The 19,298-nt window shown below is 35.1% G+C and overlaps 1 protein-coding gene across 6 annotated transcripts in view; it reads right to left on the bottom strand.

Moving 5' to 3' along the window:
* LOC132704027 (disintegrin and metalloproteinase domain-containing protein 11) overlaps positions 1 to 19,298 on the bottom strand; it is a 627,178-nt gene that overhangs the window by 47,745 nt on the left and 560,135 nt on the right. For all 6 annotated transcript variants that reach the window (XM_060673635.1, XM_060673633.1, XM_060673634.1 and 3 more), the window contains one exon: positions 17,847 to 17,993. In XM_060673635.1, coding sequence (XP_060529618.1) covers positions 17,847 to 17,993 — 147 coding nt within the window. The remainder of the gene's footprint in view (positions 1 to 17,846; positions 17,994 to 19,298) is intronic.

Below are 19,298 nucleotides of genomic sequence, written 5' to 3'. Positions count from 1 at the left end.
AGAAAACAGTATGCCTAGAAATTTGAAAGGACTAAATTAGACTAAGAATACTATAATAAAAATTATTCATTTATAAACGTAGGAAGACGGTCATCATGAAACTTTCTTTTTCAGCTGTTACAGGTATTCTGCAATTTAGATGATCGTTGCCGCCCTCTGCCATTGCTTTACATGTTAATCCAACCCGTTGAGGTTTTGCCTCAAAATTCAAGTTACCTTTCACTCAATCGCAATAGCACTGTAAAGAGGAAGTGATTGAACGCAGAAGAAGAATACTTTAAAGACACTTTTATTTCGTAAAACTTCTGGTTTATACTTCAGACCCTACAGTTTATGTGAATAATGCATTATCTTTCTTTCTGCTGTTGAGCGTCAATTTTATATTATTATATTATGTTACCAACGAAAAATATAGAGGATTAGTTGATAACGTGAGGTGACATGAAAAAATAAGAAAAATTTTTTCATGTTAACATGGATCCCAAAATGCATAGTTTTCAACACAAATTTTACAGAAGGTTACTAATAAAGCAACTATTTAGTCTCTTGAGTTTTTTTCGTATCTTGCTTCGTTTTAAAAAAAACACTTTGTTGCGTGTCCACATCAATCAAATGGATGAGAAATCACTCATGGGTCAAAGAAGTGTTGGGCGTATGCGAAAATGATTAAAAACCGAGTAGGTAAATTGGATGAAGAAAAACAGGCTTAAATTGAAGAGATAAGAAGAAGAAGAATCACTGAGCATTATCCGATCGTTATGACATGTAATCTGAATGGTATTATCCACCATCTTAAAATTTTAAAAATTTAGTACTTGCTGGTTGTTGACTTTTAAACTGAAAAAGGTAGTATGCTGTTTACTTAAAAAGGTTAATAGAGGTATATATTTCATAAATGTACTACAACTTCCGTCGCATCTACATTTCCGAGACATATTCCATCTATCATCATTCTAGTTCCGTTATGCTATGTTAATGGGTTCTCTTTTCTTTTTTGATAATCGATAACTTCTTTAGATTAGGTCAGTCTCCTTTTGCATATCTGCATAAAAATAGAGTTAGAATTAGATGGAGATAAATAGAGACATAGATAAAGACCAACATTTAGGCTGTTCGTCATTGCGAAGCAAAAGATCTATTGCGGCTCGATATTTTATTAAGGTTAGTCTCTTTGTGTAGCTCGTTTTCTCTGGTTTGGTTAATTCGTGTGTCGCTGTTTTCTACTCTTCTTGACAGAATCTACATTCAGTGTTTTCTTGCATTCCCATTACCCTTAGAAGATCAATTGTTGAATTGCTCCAATGTTGTGTATACTGGTCTTGATTTCGTATATGTTGGATACTTTTTTAAGAAATCTATTACTTATTGCTGTCCAAAAACTACCAACTATTGAAAACCATAATTGTTGGTAAAAAAATATTAAGGAAGAAGACAAAATTGTCATATGCTACCGCCTACGACCAGAATCTATAAATGATATTTCTAAATTTACTATAACAACGTCAGATACATCTTACACGTCAATTCTTTCCGAATTTATATACAAAACAGATTTATCGGATCTTCCGGTGGAGGAAATGGTCCTTGCGTTTCTCTTCTGCTTTTAATATCCGTACGTATAAAAATAAATGATATATTTCCAAGCGGACACCACGGAAACGTAGTAATGGGATTGGAACGTACGTATGTCCGACTGGAAAAGGTCCACCCGTAGTGCTTTATCAGATTGAAGGAAGAGCACGACAATAATGGACATGCTGTTACCATCTCGTCAATATGGCCCTACGCTTTTTGTTTAAAGTTAGCAACGGGGAGTGAATTGCGTTCTTTGAAAAAGCCGCAGGTGTATTTGTGGAAGAGAAACAAATTCTCGTATACTCTTACCAATACAATATTACGTCAGGTAATATATTATTCGAATAAAAACTAAGCAGGTAATGTTGGTTAACAGATTATACCAAACGGTACAGCAATTTTATGGTGAAAATAATTTTTCAAACCTTGGTCTATAGCAAAACTGACCATTTAATAAATTAATAATTAAAGCAGTGGAACAAAACTTTTGAATCGATATTAAACGTATTTTAGCTTTTCTTGGGTTCCATTTAAATAGGGCAATTTTTATGTTTTATCTTTATTAAGCATTGATAGTCTTTTTCTTTTTCCTACGTTAGGACTAAGCCCTGTGTTTCCGTTAATGGTTTTCCAGGAGCGGCATCTGTTTTCTCTTTTGCAATCTTAACTAACCAAATATTTGACGTTCTGTCTATGTGCTCTCTGCAATCCCTTCTCCAGTTTCTTGCCCACTTTACTACATCTTGAGTCTCACATGCTAACTTTTTCACTTCTCTTTCGGTCAAATAACGTATCGATAATTTCTGTTGTTCTGAAAAGTCGTTTAACGCATGTAAAGCGCATTAATTATATGTTGTTATTTATGCAGGAGCTTTTGTTAGTTATCTTTGTCTTCTGAAATTATCACTGCGTCATTAGCATTAGCATTTGCATTACTTTTATTTCTTTATTTACTATGCGGTTCCCCTCTCCAGAAGCCTTTACTTCCTTCTCCTCTTTGTCTGATAACGGTAGAAATAATTTATTTATTTGCCGGTCTCATGTATGGGTGTTTATCTCTTCAATGACTTTTATTATATTGGGGTGAATGTTATGGTAAGATCAATGAAGGCTGTCTAATTCTATGGTCTTTTCAGTTATTTGGCGGGGTACAAATATGGCATCAATAGCCAAACTTGTTGCTTCTAAACTCTTGCCGTTTTCAACAAAAATTAAACTCATGCAAATACAGCATATCACTGTAAGACACAATTTCGAATAGTCCACGTTGTAAGTTTTGTTTTACGGAATATAATTGCACTGTCTGAAACCAGCTTTATAAAACTATGTGCCAGTCTAATTTAGTAGCGAAAAGAACGACATAAAATATTCTTCTTAAATCCAAGTCATCGGTAAATCGTAAACTGTGGATTAGACCAAAAACCGACAATGAGAAACAGATAAGACAAAAATGACAAAAGCGTAAGAGAAAAGTCTTAAAGCAACTGGTGCAGTACAAATTCGCATCTTTTTTTACTACCCTGACAGCGTCTCCAGTCTGTGTTATCGTTCGGTTCACATGCACCACTTAAAACAATATTCACACAACATTTTCTGCAACAGACTCCATTGCAAAGCGAAATCCGCTGGCTCAAGTTCCTCATAAGCGAGATTCGACGAAACTAAACCGAGAACCGACCATTTGGCGTTTTACGTCTTCGCTCTATCGCTCCTTAGCTACTTCTCAACTCGCTTTAGTGGCAATAATCATAAGTCGTAAACGCGGAGAGTTTCCATAAAGTGTGGTCCCGATTGCACACGAAGATTTACCGAAAAGTGCTGCATACGAAACGATCCGGAACGGAACTTAGAGGCGGCTAGTTTTAGTTAATTGCTTACTTAAGATTTAGTATCGACTTAGTCATTTTTGTTTTCAACAGTGAAGGAAGGAGCCGTCGCAGATTTCAAGTGGTTCTCTTGGTTTTGTTTGTGGTCATAGAGTAGTATACAGGACAAGATCAAATGTTTTATTAGTCGTTATTTAGACATATATTAATTACAAACTCTAAAATATAATATGTAAACCATCACATACGTTAATTGTTCTCAAAAGTAAGTTAAGTAAAAAAAAGATATACAAAAGGAAGTATGAGAATTCTCATCTAACTAACTACAATAACTATATATATAGGTCAGGTTCTATAGCGTCCTACGTCTTCCGGTTACCAGTTTCCATTCCTTTCGATATTCCCAGTCTCCTGGTTGTAGGTTCCTTTCTGACATGGCTCGGTGTATTCCGTTTAGCCTTCTTTCTGTGAGAGTCCATTTTAGAATTTGCTTCGGTAATCTTACTTCGCCCATTTCTCTCTACGTGGCCATACCATATAAGTTGTCGTTGGTCTATTTCTTCAAGGATGGTTGTTTGCTCTTATTCGTTGGTTGTTTTCTCGATCCATCCTTGATTTACGGACCGCTCTGCACCAGAAGTCCATTTCTGAGGACACCAGTCTTCTTTTCAAGGCTTTGTCTAGTTGCCATGTTTCGCATTCATGCTTTTAAATATAGCATCATATATAAATTTTTTACTTCTTTTAGAAATATGTGTCGACCAGAGAATAGAGTTGGGACATTCTATGACTTTTTTGCCCTTCACTATTCGGTCTTCTATTTCCTTTCTTGTTCGTCCACTCTTATCCATCTTAGTTCCCAGGTAGTTGTATTCTTCACATGACGTCACCGTAACGCTATTTCCAACTTCCAGATCCTGTTCCTCTCCGCACACGCACATGTATTTTGTTTTATTACAGTTTACTGTAAACCGCCATCTTATATATTCATCAAATAACCTCCTTGTTATAAACTCTAAGTCTCTTGACTTGATCATCCGCAAAATGGAGGGTGCACAGATTAAGGCTTCATTCAAATAAATGTTGAACAGTGTCGGAGAGAGACAGCAGCCTTGTCGAAGGCCTTTTGAAACTTGAAATTTTTCCGATATGTTCTTTCCTATCTTAATTCGAGATGTGACTTGAAGATATTGAAAAAAATATAATTTGATGTGTTTTCTTTTGATGATACCTAGCACACATAATACGAGGTTTTACTGTGTGTAACTTTTAAACTTTTCAATTAGTTAATAATCAATGAAATAATGATAATTACTCTTGTTGAAAAGCGGTATGAGCAATTAAAATGATTCAAAACGAATTCAAAAGTTTAAAATGAACACAAAGTAAAGTATAAAAACCCCCTATTAACATGTACAACAAATATTACTGTAATATCGTTTGCCATTAATTAATAATAAAAATAAAAAGAAATAATAGCAATAACTCCTCCAGAGTTATTATAGGTATCCAAAATTAAGTAAAATAGCAAAAGATTTGATTGGAAAGTAAAGCAAAATTGAAGATATTGGCATAGGTCCGACCATAGTTAAATGCTTCGTTTCTCTGACACCCTCACGCGTTTTCACAATCTTGTAGATAATTTCGTGATCTGAAGTAATGAAAATTACAAGGTTTCGTTAATTTGGACGAGGGGTGTAGCGCTGCGAAGACCTGGTCAAACTTTGTTATTTTAGGTTTCTTAGAGCGGCTTTATCCCTCGATTAGAAGGATAGACAGCTTGGGCCATTAAAGCGGGATTAAATGCCGAAATCCCCTATCGCTCGGAGTGCTGTTTCCCACTATTCTAACTGTTTTACCGGTTGAAGGGTTGCTGCCGCCCAAACCGCACAACTTCGGACCTTGTGAGAAACTTTGCGATGAACGAGTGATATTTTAATCAAATTTGCTGTTTGACAAACTCGCATTGGATAGTTAGTTCCTATCCAATAAATAAATAAAACTAATCGAATTGGAGTATCCAATATTTACGATATGCACCTAGACAAGTTGATCTCGAATCTCTTCGTAAAATTCGAGTGTAATGGAAGCAATTTGGTTTAATCTGTACTACACTTAAATGTGCCGACCATTACTTAAGTCCTACAATTCATATGATGTATTTTAAAAGCGTTTTTTTTTTCTAAATTCGAAATAGTTTTCTTAATTGAGTGTTTGTTATACTTTTTGCATTTAAAACAAAATTGCACTTTTATTATGCCTTTTTCAAAGTCAACAAATGAGGATGAAATATGTTGAGACTTTTATTTTTCTCAAAATATTAAGAACAGATTCCGCACAGATGCCATTTGTGAAAATAAAAAATATTATATATATAAGGGGTGTTTTTTTTCGATGTATAGAACTTTAAGTTGGAATAAAACAACGATGGATTATTCGATTGATATGAATTTTATTTATCCGAAAGATAATCTTGTGGCATTACATTTTAAATATGATTTCTGGCATATTACCGCCACGGCTGGCGCGGATGTAGTCCAATCTGGACGTCCAATTTTCGATGACTTTTTCCAACATTTGTGGCCGTATATCGGCAATAACACGGCGAATGTTGTCTTCCAAATGGTCAAGCGTTTGTGGATCCGCATAGATCAATGACTTTACATAGCCCCACAGAAAGTAGTCTAGCGGTGTTAAATCACAAGATCTTGGAGGCCAATTCACAGGTCCAAAACGTGAAATTAGACGGTCACCAAACGTGTCTTTCAGTAAATCGGAATGAAAGAGTTAGTAATCATAGCTCTATACCGATCATCATTGACTGGAACGTTCTGGCCATCATCGTTTTTGAAGAAGTACGGACCAATGATTCCACCAGCCCATAAAGCGCACCAAACAGTCAGTTTTTCTGGATGTAACGGTATTTCGACATACATTTGAGGATTAGCTTCGCTCCAAACGCGGCAGTTTGGTTTGTTGACGTAGCCATTCAACCAGAAGTGCGCTTCATCGCTAAACAAAATTCGCTTATGAAAATCGGAAACAACGGCAATCTCGTTTTGGGCCCATTCGACGAATCTACGTCTTACTCGATGATCGTTTGGCTTCAATTCTTGCACGAGTTGAATTTTGTAAGCACGTAAACCAAGATCCTTCAGGAAAATCTTCCATAAAGTGGATGGACACAGATCCAATTCGTGTGCTCGATGGCGGATGGACTCATTCGGGTCTTCCTCAATGCTACGCTCTACAGCAGCAATAGCTTCTTCTGTACACACCGTACGGCGTCTCTGGGGATGCGAGTTATCAATAAGAGTAAACGTGGTGCGAAAACGTTCCGTGGTTAATCGAATTAATTGCTCTGATGGACGATTTTGTCGACGATAAAATGAACGTAGCGCGCGATACGTATTCCGCACAGAACCATTATTTTCGAAATAAAATTGCACTATTTGTAAGCGTTGAGTAAGGCGTGAGTCTATTCATGATGAATTGCCAAACCAAACTGAGAATAAATCACTTGACAGCTGTTAAATCGGTCGCCATCTTGAACAGTAATGCCAACTTAAAATTCTGTACATCGAAAAAAACACCCATTATATATATATATATATATATATATATATATATATATATATATATATATATATATATATATATATATATATATATATATATATATATATATATATATATAATATAAAGTTTCCTTCTTAAACTAAAAAATGACCCCTGAAATATTGACAAATAATTCCATAAAAAAAAATTTCCCTACCACTCTAATTGGAATTTTTTTTTTATTTCACTTAAAATTAAAACTTTTTGGAAGAATAAAGATATACTCAATCATATTCGAGTCTGAAAACGCATATAAACAAATAATAATTATTGCATAACATAACTGTAATACTTATCCAAATGAAATGAAAAAAAAAAAACAATCAATAAGGGATATTAAGAACTACGTATCTAGACCGAATGAAATTGAAAGAAATGGTACAAAGAGGTAAACATTTATAGCTTCATGGTTAACAAAATATAATAAACAAGGTGACAAGTGTTAGACAAGAGTTAGAAACATATAGCGTTAAAGAGGTAAACTTTCATGGTGTGAAATTGTTCGTTTTAGTTTGGATTTTCGTCAATATTTTCCCAATAAAGCGACACAGCGATTTTAAATTCGTATCAGGGTGTTTTTTAAGGCGCAAAAAATTCATTCATATCACTGGTAGGGGCGCAACCTACCATACAGCGAACTTTATCAAAACTGTTAATTCCAGTCGATGTGAATATTAAGTTAATAGATTCCTTAAAATTTTACTTTATCCAAGTCCTTATAGGTAACAGTTTTTTCGAGAAAGCTCTCATTGAAATGTCCAATGGCAACGCAAAACTCAGAACCTCTTAAATGTTAAATGTTTTTTTCTCAAATTATGCTTTCGTTTCATCCAAACAAACTCGAATGACCACAGCAACCCGCTTGGGCGTGCATAATTATCCTGCATAAAGATTTGGAGCCGGAAAGGGATTAACTGTCGACTCTCGAAGTGTTAGTCTCGGAGAGCGCCCAGTTTGCTCCCACCGCCATGAACATAACTTTATTGCTTTTCCCGGACCGTTTAATGGTTTTCGATTTCAAACAAAAAAGCCCTCAAACTAGAATAGTGAAGTTAAATATACTGGCGACGGCTAAAACGGAGTGTTAATTTGATTTTGGACCGGTTTTATCATGCGGGTTAAAATAAAAATAGTGAGAATATTTTTGTAAATATTAATGATTTGCTGAGAAACGGTGTAAGGTACTAAAAGGGAAGAAAGAGAGCCGGGCCCAGTAAATTTCCTAACCTTTTTCTTTGAATTAGGAATACGTTCTTGGTATTTTTCAAAATACAAATATTTCGTCTACAATAAATACCATACAAATATTACAATATGGTCCCGTCTAGGTGATTATATTGTCGTAAGTAAATTGTTTCATATTTTCCACTTTTTCAATTTCCTGCCTTAGACAACAAAAATAACTAATTAATAAGAATCCATTTGATTTCGTATTGACCATTGAAAATTATCGGAAAATGACAACCCAAGAGACAGTTTCTTTGATTGGCTTCTTCAATCGATGAAGGAACGTGTGAATGGAAAGTGAAGTCAAGTAATGGTAGTTTTTATGCAAAGGGTGGTTGTTGTTGTTCAGTTCAGACTATAGAACTGAGGGGGCAGATTGCTGTCCAAGCAGATTTAAATATTTCACGGATGATCGAATTCTAATGAAACCTGTGATGATATTAGGAAATTGCTGATGTCATAATTTGTGGAGATCTGACTGGTCCCTGGTGTTTTTTAATCTGGTTCATATTTTTCTACCTGTTTCTCCGATGCATACGGATTTTAAGAGTAGCAGATAATCGTGTTTTAGGGTTAAGATGGTAATAATGCACTGGAAACTAAGGAATTAATTTTTGATTAGCTTCTAGATAAGATAAAGCAGCGAATTAAAAAAGCGCATCGCTTTGCAGGTATTAACTTGTTTCTCAAATTGTCAAATTTTATATTATTAATTTAGTTCTTATTAACGGACCTCAACTATCCAAAACTAACCAACTTATGTAAATCCTAGTCTATAGCCTTGTTAAATCCCCTTTTATGACATTATCTTGCAATCATAATCTTGTTCCCAAATTCTGGTAAGCTCTGGAAAGATAATCCAAATAAATGATTAGGATTGATCAACCACCGCCAGCAGAAGCCCGATAACGAAGAGGCAATACAGTTTCCCGTCGACGAAGCTAATTTGGAAACGCCATTAAACCAGACAAACCCCAATATTGTGTTACAATATAATATCGATAGGTATATACGTATTATGCGGGATAAAACAATTGATGTCGATTTTATGGAGACCTCGAACAGTAAATCTCGTGATCTGGATCGCGGAAACTGATAAATCTGACCGGTAGCGTGTTCGCGCCGGCAACGTCAAAACGAAAATTATCTATAAAGGCTCCGCGCGGCTATCGAGCGGCAAACGGAAATTAGAGCCTAGTGTAATCCTGAAGAGGGACGAAACTTTATACGATTATGACGCGAATTTGTTCGTCCTACTGGCGGCCGAACGATGGTCCCAAATTTGTACAGGTCCGTTTCGATTCGAAGATGTTAATCTTAAAATTTCTGCTGCGAAATTTTAAAAAGCACCGATCACTGAAGTCATTAGTTTGTGTAGTATTTCAGTGATAAAACGTAAAGACGGAAAGCTAAGACATAATTCAATTCCTGAAATCCCATCTAATTTCTCAGTATCATGAATTATATCACTCTACATTACGATGAATGAATTAAAACAGTAAATTTAAAATTACGAAAAAACGTAGTTAATAAAACTTTGGAAGTTAAATAAATATAGTAAGTACTAACAATTATTCATAAAAAGTGCACCCTTCCTCTCTAAGTAAGCAATTGAAACAGAAACCAACAGTCTGTGCTGTATGATATCTTAATTACATCGTTGCGTATGGAAAGCTAGTATTTTAACTCACGTAAGAAATGCCTGTTTTAACAAGAACAATAATAATGAGGAAAATCCCTTAATTATTTCACTCTCTCTGGTGCATAAAACGATTTGGATGAAAACCACCAAAAAAATTGCTGTCGAACTATTTCAAACATTATTATTTATGTGTAATTGGGCATATAATAAAATATTTATAATTTGGCCACTCTCTAAATGTACCAATACGTACTCAACATTTATAATTGGATTTTCTTATTTTTTACGTGACCATAACAATTACTAACAATTACAACTGTCATTTAATTCAATTTTTTTATGAGACGAACGCCTTCTTGCGTTTGTACGATTTTTGCAAGTCGTCTAAATAGGATTTTAGAGACTCCTCAAAATAGATATTTGTTAGGGCAATTACTTAAATTCATCATTCGCCACGTTAGAAACAAGAAATAGTCTCTGGTGAATACAGTAGCAAAAGACCATAGCCATAATCTTATCGGTCGACTTCGCCATCTTGCGTTTATTTTCGACTGTAAGCAAACTCAGCATCCATCTCCGCATCGGGGTAGATACTTCCACAGCGCGGCCGGACCTGGATTCATCCAGGGAGCTGCTTAGACTGACCAGAAGGGAGTGTAGAGCACTAACAGGGGCCTACACAGGACATTGCAGGCTTAGGAGGCATCTTTGCTTGCTAGGCATTGGAGACAACCCGGAGTGTAGGTGGTGCATTGGGAGTATTCGGAACGGCCCTGATCGATCCGGACTCAGTGCACGGTATTGGGCTAAAGGAGTTGCTGACCTTCTATAGGAGGGGCGGCATTCTGGACGCCCTCTAGAGCGGCCTGGGGGCACAACGGGCCCATCTGGTGGCCTAAGTGCTTGGACGCCCGCGAGGGCGCCCCCTTTAATACCAATACCAATACCAATTCATCCTTTATTAGTGTCCGAAAACGAAAATTCACCTAATGAAGATGTGCAAAATCAGCTTTGATTTCTTTCGGTGCAGACCGTTTCAAATACAAGTGTTTAGTCACAGCTGACAAGTTGGGAGTGCTACTGAATGAAAAACATTATTTTCGATACTACAATCGGATTACTACGAGAGATTTGAACGTAGCAACAATACAAATAACCCACTAGACTAGTTACATTATTTTTTAAGTGACCAGTCGGACAACCGAAAGGAAAAGATAGATGGAAGTAAAGCACACGTTTCCTTAAAACTAATTTAAAATTAACGCGCCCTCCATTGGAAGATATCTTTTTTTAGTTTCTTGTGGAGCCAGTTTTGTGGTGTTTGTTCTTATCGTTCCATTATTAAAACCTTAGAGACGATATACTTGAGCTTCTGAAATCGCCCTCTCTATGTCTTCGTATACTCCGTATGCTCCTAGCATGCAATTTTTCGAAATAAAAAACACAGTTCGCTAAATCATTATAAAACATCCCTCATTTCAAAGCGCCACACCCATCGCCCATTCGCTGACGGTAATTTTTCCTATGCGACAAATAGGTCAGGCGAACATGCTCGTTTAATATTCCCCGGCACGCTTGGAAATAATCCAAACGTTAAATAAACGTAGACCATTAAAAAACTACGGACTCAATTAAGATTTAATAGAACTTTGATTGTCCCGGCTCGAGGGTTACCCGCGGCGAGGTTCAGGAAGCTTCGAGTTTTATTTTGAATTCTTAATTTTTGATCGCGACTACGTTTGTGCTCTCGGTGCTGCAAATGCTCTTAATTTGAAGTTTTTTAAAGCTTGGTGCATTATTTCTTCTAATGTTGAAACTGTATGAGTTTGGATTTTATTTTTGCTACAGTATGTTTAGCTTTTTGGACTGTAACCTCCCTACTGAAAATAAAACGCCATCTGCCATCCCTTTATTACCAAGGCCTTTCAAGTTAGGTTCTGTGTACGGTATGTATGATAGCACTAGCATAACATTATATTTTATAACCGTTACTTATTTATTTTCAGCCATCGGTGTATTGGAGCCTGACTTTGTAGTAATTTGTCTGAAGAGCATTCTACTTGGCTATATGCGTCATATCATATCATACCGTATATAATTCCTCGAGCCGAAATCCAACAAGCAAAATTAAAAACCAAAATACTGATAAACATTTGTGGCTTGTATCAAAGGCGTATCACAGGAACAAGTGGTGTGGCTAAATATTAATGTCTTCAGCTCAGTATTCTACAGTTTTGGGATATTTACTTTTTTAAGAAGTTAATTTTAACTTTGTCTAGAAAAAAATTTAAACAGAATGTCTATACCGAAGTTGAGATATACAACTGACAACTGACAATGGTAGCAAGCAAGAAATGAATGTCTACATTCAAAAACCAATTTTTATGTTGAATCAATTTCAAACGTTATTATGCATTGCGTCTAAGCAATTTAAAGATAAACAATTATTTCTGCTATACTTTTTACAAGACTTCTGGATTCCTTCTGCGTCGGTTTTTGTTGAGTCGAACTTGCTAACGTTTCGCCAATCATCCTGTTGGCTTCTTCAAAGCTTAACTGAAACTGACTCGTATTTTACTCTGTACCTGCTTATATATTGTTTGAGGGTGGCGGCATAAACACAGTCTTGGGTGACTGATTCTCATATTAGTAACAGGTAAAGACCTGAATCGCGGTTAAGATTGTTAGGTTGCTAATAGAGTTCTGTAGATTCTCGGATTTGTTGTTGGTAAAAGAATTAATTACATCCAAGGATTTTATTTTTATCGAATAAAATTTTATGTCCGGTTTCGTAATTGTATTCGGCAACTGCTGATGAGTTGATTTGTCTTAGTCTTCAGGCTGTTTCATGTTCTTTGAGCCCATTTGATATTTTTCGTCCTGCCTCTCCAATGTATTCTTTGCAGCATATGCATAGAATGCTGCAAACTCCTGGCATCTCAAATGGAATTTTGTCTTTGACGGATCGAAGTTGTTGAGAGATTTTTGAACAAGTGGTAAATCTGGTTTTGACGTTATATTTCAAAAGTTTTGAAGAAGCCAACAGCAAGTTCGACTCAACAAAAATCGACGCAGGAGGAACCCAGAAGTTTTGCAGAAAGTATTACAGTAGCCTGTGGAAGTTTGTTTGAAAAATTAATTATTACTGCTACTTCCAATTTAACATCTGTTTACAATTTTTTAAGTTACGTTTTTAGCGAGCTTTTAATCTGAATTCGAGCATAGGATTTTTGATCATTTCCCGACAGTTTTCAGGTTTTTGGTACGCAAGTGCTCGCAGAGTATAGTAGCTAGTGCCTTGGGTTACCATGCGAGAAGTCGACGGTCCATGCCGCACCGCTGGCATATCCAGCAGAACTACCTATTTGGATCTGCACCGAGCGAAGCATAGAGACCAAAGACTAACCAGCCTACGAGAAACTCAGCTTCGCTCGGCACCCCTCAATGGATACATCGTTTGCTGTCTTGTTGATTAATATTCAATACTGGCCTGAAAGGTTTATTACATACAATAAATTGCTGGCCTGTCTTTAATTACGACAACGCAGAAACCTTTCATGTTTCGACGTTTTAAGTGTACGGCCGTCTCTTGCCTGCGTACGCTTATTGATAGTGCCCCTAAGGAATCGTAAATAGGTTTAGGTTTCGACTCGTTTATTAAATACTTGTTTCGCGACTCGTTCGACGTTTATCAATAGAGTATCAAAAAGGTTCATAGAAGCTAATTTGAAACCAATCTAGAGAACTATTGGTGTTTTAGCAAGCGGCTCTTTGATAAACCGTTATAGTTTGTTGTTAATATGGCATGACGACCACTATTTCTGTTATTGTTCTCTTGAAGACTGGAAATAAATGTTAACCGAAATATTAACCGAAAAATTAATGGATTCCAATGTTATTTGGTACTCATAACTTAGGATTTTTGTTCTTTACTTTGTGTCCATTTTAAACTTTTCAATTAGTTCACTGGTGGAGATCTGCGATTTTTTAAATGACGATAACTATTATTGTTAGACCTACTATAATTAAATCAATTAAAGCATAATTAAATCAATGGACAATTAAAATAAATAAGACCGAAAGAGAAACGAGCAAAATGCGAAAGAAATGTAATTTGCTTAAAATTAATTTCTACATTGAATAACACAAATATGCTGAACAGGCCTGTATTACTAAAGCGAGTACTAAAAACACATAATACTATTAACAATATCGTTTCTGCCATTTAAAATTTGACAAGTATACAGTATATCCAAGATATTGGAAACCATAAAAGATATTTATTTTCTTGAAACGTTAATAAAGTGCTGTTGGAAAAATATATGGTCTTTTGAAAAATGAAAAAATGTGTGCGATTTGATTTTTGATGTAGAATTATGACTCTTTGCAGAATATTTATATACTGCGATTTAACTGCTTAATATAGTTAGTCACCTTTTTAAAGGATGTCTCAAATTTAGAGACAAAAACAATGGTCGCATTCAGCGGAAGTAGCAAAGCGCTCCCGATACGTAGCGGTAGCGATTAGGAACGTGTATGTAGACTGTAGAGGTTAAGGTGTCTTATTTTTGTTTGGGTGTTGTTGATTTTGAGATTTAGATATTTTCGAAGGTATATTTTATTCAGTGTTTGTATGTAGTGCTGTGTGAATAAAGTGGAAACGTCTTTGTACTCTATTACCTACTACATCAGAAATTAGTGGAAACGGACGTTATGGACATTTTAATTCAAATCGAAATGAGGGAGAATAATTTTGTCAAATAGCTTTAGAATTAACAGAACCAATTCGAATATTTGAGGATAAGAAGGTGATAGGTGTCCAATTCCAAAAAATCAGAAGTATTACGAAGACTGTAAATAGTTATGAAGGCAACTTATTCTTAGAATATTTTCGAGGAGTACATTTGTAAACTTATTAAAAGAGGTTTAGTTTAGAATTTATCACATCTAGCACGTTTCGGAGCAGCGAGACATTTGATATTTTTAAAAGAGGTACTAGAAGAAGAGCTACCACACCTGGAAGTATATATTGTAGTCTTTTCTTATTTTTGGCAATGGGCTTTTTTCCTTATAACAGGAACTGCTGTCGAGGTTATTAGGTAAAGGAGGTTAACTGTTTTGTCCTCCTTATGCATTGCATCAACCTGGTAATAATATTCTTAGTTCTTTCCAGTTTTCCCTATATTGTCTTTGATGATTGTGTAGGTTTTTGTCAGGTTTCTCCATTTCCTATCCAATATTTCTTCGGTTTAGTGGAAATACATTCTGCAAATAATTTAAAATTGCATCTCTATTTCATGTGACCGTAATTTGCGTTTAAAAAAAATATTAGCGTTTGAAAAAAAATATACCATGATACGATCTTCGAAAGCTCGAGAGGTTTTCGAGAAAACTTTCCCGTTGGGACACTCAATTTTTTTTTTGTAAATTTTGTAAATACTAATAATAATATAAATAATAACAAAAACATATATTTATTATGCTGGAATTTCGTCACTGTCCAATACACTCTAACCGAATTTCTCTTTCAAGACCAAATTCTGCCAATACCGATCGATTCGCTACCGTTACATAGCAAAAAATAAACTCGCTAGAAAAATGGTGTCCACCCCACAATATGTTGGATTTGTAGCGCATGTGCCACCGGACGTTTCCGCTGAGGCTTTGTAAATTGAAATGTGCAACACGCTACCAATCGCAATCGCTACCGTTACGTATCGCTGAATGCGACCAATCCCTTCTGTAAATTTGTAAATTTATAGTGGTATTATAATTGTTAAGTTTGTTATAGTCTGCAGTCTTTTTTATATCGAATGACACTTTTTAAATATCACCATGGCCATCATAGCGCGAATATTACAATTTAAAAATACACTTCTCGAGACGAAATCGCCCCTCTAGGGCCGGAACAAAAAACGTGGTCCCGTTTTTCTCGAAGAGCAATTTACATAAATCAATTACCATTTTCATTAGACTTAAATCCACGCTAATGGCACCCGAATAACAACGGACTACACAAGTTTCTTCCAAATAAATATTTATACGAGGTAAGTTGTATGGAAATTCGGAGGGGGTTTTACGCGGACTTGTGGGTCATTTGACTTTCAAAGCGGTCCCGCCGACTTCGGGGGTAAGTCTTTTGACAACGAAAAACACCATGTAAAAATATATACTCCGCGGCTTGATATGCAATTTGCTCGGCTATGTTGCTGAATGAGATTTTCGGTTGTTTATGGGCAACCAGAAAATATAAAGCGTAAATAACTTTAAAGCAAACGATTGTTACACTTAAATTGATAGTAAAAAGAAAACAAACGCTGCCCAAGAATTATACAGTCAGGAGCCTAAAGGAATTGTCCGTATCCCACACACAAAAATAAAATTTTGTTCAAGGATTTGCAGCTAAAACTATCTATATTAATTAATACCTGGACCAACGACTCAAACGGTATAAAGTCTTATTTTTAAAATTTTACAAGAGACAATTTTTAAAATTGTAATTACCCATTAAACAATAGAAACTTTATTTATTTATTTTTACTTCTTTATTTGGAATTAACTAACTAAACTAATGGAAAGTATTAAGTCGCACAACTTCACCTTATATCTGAACATATCTAGGCAGTATGTTAAAAGTTTATGCCGTTTAACCGTGTCAATTAAATATTACGATATATTCCAATATTTCAAATTGGAAGCATACGCCTAAGTTGCAATTTTACAATATCTATTTGACTTGGACACCTATGCTTAAAAAAACGATCTTTAATGTTTCGATGGGGTATATTTTCTAAACTTTTCGAACCTCAACTTCCATTACAAAAGTAGAGGAAACCGACAAAAAATACAAACAACAATAAGTTCAGTTTAATCTTACCGGATAACTAAGTAATCGATATAATATTTTAAACAAATTCGTTTTTACAGCGCCAATCAGTATTAACGCGGGAAATTTTAAATACGAATCGCTCATTAACCTAAAATCGTAGCTTACTACTGCCTGTCTCGGTCCAGCTATAATTCCCGCTATCGCTATATTACAAATATATATTGGTCCTAACACCAATAGTCAAGTGAATTTTACGAATCTGATTTCCAGAATCGGTGTGAGAGTTGCAATACTGCCTTTAGTGTGTATGTACATATTAGAAGTTTGTATATGGGTGTATAAAACAAAAAATAACTGACAAAAAAAAGAGATTTTCACGACTTTAATACACGCAACAAAGACTGTTTCTCTATAAAAAAATATTGACTAAACTTTTCAAAAAATATCTTACGAAGAACGGCGTTACAATAAAATACAATACAATAAACTTTCCCAAAGCTAAAAACCTGTGGTAATATAAAAAATATGAAACCCAAACTAAAATTTTTCTCCCACAAAACTGTTTTCATAATTTAGAGGAATATTTTACTTATTAATGTTTGTTATCACTGTTTTTATTATATAAATTTTTAAGGTAGTTTTCTGTATAATTTGCGAGATATATCGTGTACTTAATTTCCACCTATTTGACGAAATCCATAACACACTGATTGTATTCAAAATATATGGAATATTAAAGATATAATAATAATAATAATAAAATAATAATAATAGTAATAATAATAATAATAATAATAATAATAATAATAATAATAATAATAGTTGCAGCCATGTTGTGAACAGCCACTTAGGCCTCAATTCACTTAAGAATAAATGCAAATTTTAATAAGTAAAATATTATATAATCCCTAACTTGTAGTAGTAGTAGTATTAGTAAAAAAGGTTGCCGACAAATATACCGAATTTATTTTGAATTACGCGCGTTGACGAAAGCGTTTATCACTCTAAAGAGCTTTAAAAGATTTTTGGTAACTTTTTCATTATTAGAGTTTCTTGTCTCTGTTAACTCGCGCTCTACAATCAATTTAGCGCATCAAGTGACGTAAAAGAATACGAAAAATTTACTGACCGAAAGGTCACCCCCGTAGAAGGGGTGAATGACGAAGGTTTCGTTGCCCACGTGGATGACGCCGCTGACTCCGTTGCACGTGTGAAAGGCCGCCGTTGCCCCCGGATAGTCTTGTACTTTGCCGTGGTAGTAGCAGTGTTCGATATCCTAAAACGACAATTCTCGTATAAGTCAACGATGGAGAAATAGACAAATATTTCACTTAATTAATTTTATTTATTATTATATTATTTTGAAGCTCCGTGCGTGTTGTATCTACCGGAAGGATTGAGTTGACAAACTCTTTTAAAGAGTCAGTCTGATACGTAAATAAATAGATTCCATTTCTCTCTTGAACGTAGGGTGAAGTAGAGATTTTGTATTAAAAGGTCTCATCAAAAATGGCTCGAAAAAAGGAAGCAGCTTGTTATTGCTTCGTTCAAGCTAAAGCGAAAATTTCTCTCAGATACTGGGTGAGAGATGGGATTAAAAGGAAAAAAAACTTAAAGAATTTGACACAAATAGTGATAGATATGATATTACTCAATTAACTGCAGTATCTTGCTATGTTTTCTTTTCAAACAATTTTTTTTCGTTTTAAGAACTCATTTTTGGGGTGTTTAACGACACCGTAACAAAGCTCAAGTACTGCTCGAGGATTAAATGTTTCATGCGAGACTTGCAATATCTCATATTTACAAAATGAATAGTGCTCGAAAAACAAAAACAATCATGACACATTAAAAGTATACTTTTCAGAAGATTTTTATGTTACGAGACAAAAATATCAGGATTTATTCTCATTGTGCATTCGCACCATAAATGTCAAACAATTCGCAAAAATGAAGACTAAACCTCCAAAGGAAAGAAGGATATGATATAAAGTGAGCGACACCATTAAAAGAAACGGAAGCATGCAAAAAAGCTAAGAGTTCAAGAACGGTCAAATGCATGCGTCGTGCAAAATCCCATGTTCGAGTTATTTTGGAATGAGGACTATCAATCCGGTTCCCGTGTACGGGCAAGGACTGTAACGGATTGTACGAAATACATGCGCACATGCTACAAATTATTTTCGTAACCGCACACACACCACACCTTGTTCATGTTTTAACATATTGCATGTTGAATGTGATAGGTGCAATGTATCTGTAGCCTATGAATTTACTTGCTTTTTGAAATGACGTCCAATCAGAATGGCATGTTTTCGATAAGCTTTGGTTAGATAACTAGATCTTTATTTAAAAAATTGTTACCAATGTTAACAATAAATGAAATGACGTCAATGGCCCGCAATAAGTCAGCTACAACTAGAGGTACTTATTGCTAGAACAATCGTAATACTACATCATATTCTTAATGTCACATACGGATTATTTCCATGTTTAGATAGTTGTCTAATGGCTCAAGATCAATTAAGAGTTTATTAATTTCCCTTTTAAAGTCATTCCTATTATTAATTCGTCTAATATT

The sequence above is a fragment of the Cylas formicarius genome, unplaced genomic scaffold (assembly GCF_029955315.1).
Source record: "Cylas formicarius isolate icCylForm1 unplaced genomic scaffold, icCylForm1.1 PGA_scaffold_6__28_contigs__length_40554024, whole genome shotgun sequence".
NCBI classification, from domain to species: domain Eukaryota; kingdom Metazoa; phylum Arthropoda; class Insecta; order Coleoptera; family Brentidae; genus Cylas; species Cylas formicarius.
This window is presented reverse-complemented; position numbering and strand designations above follow the sequence as displayed.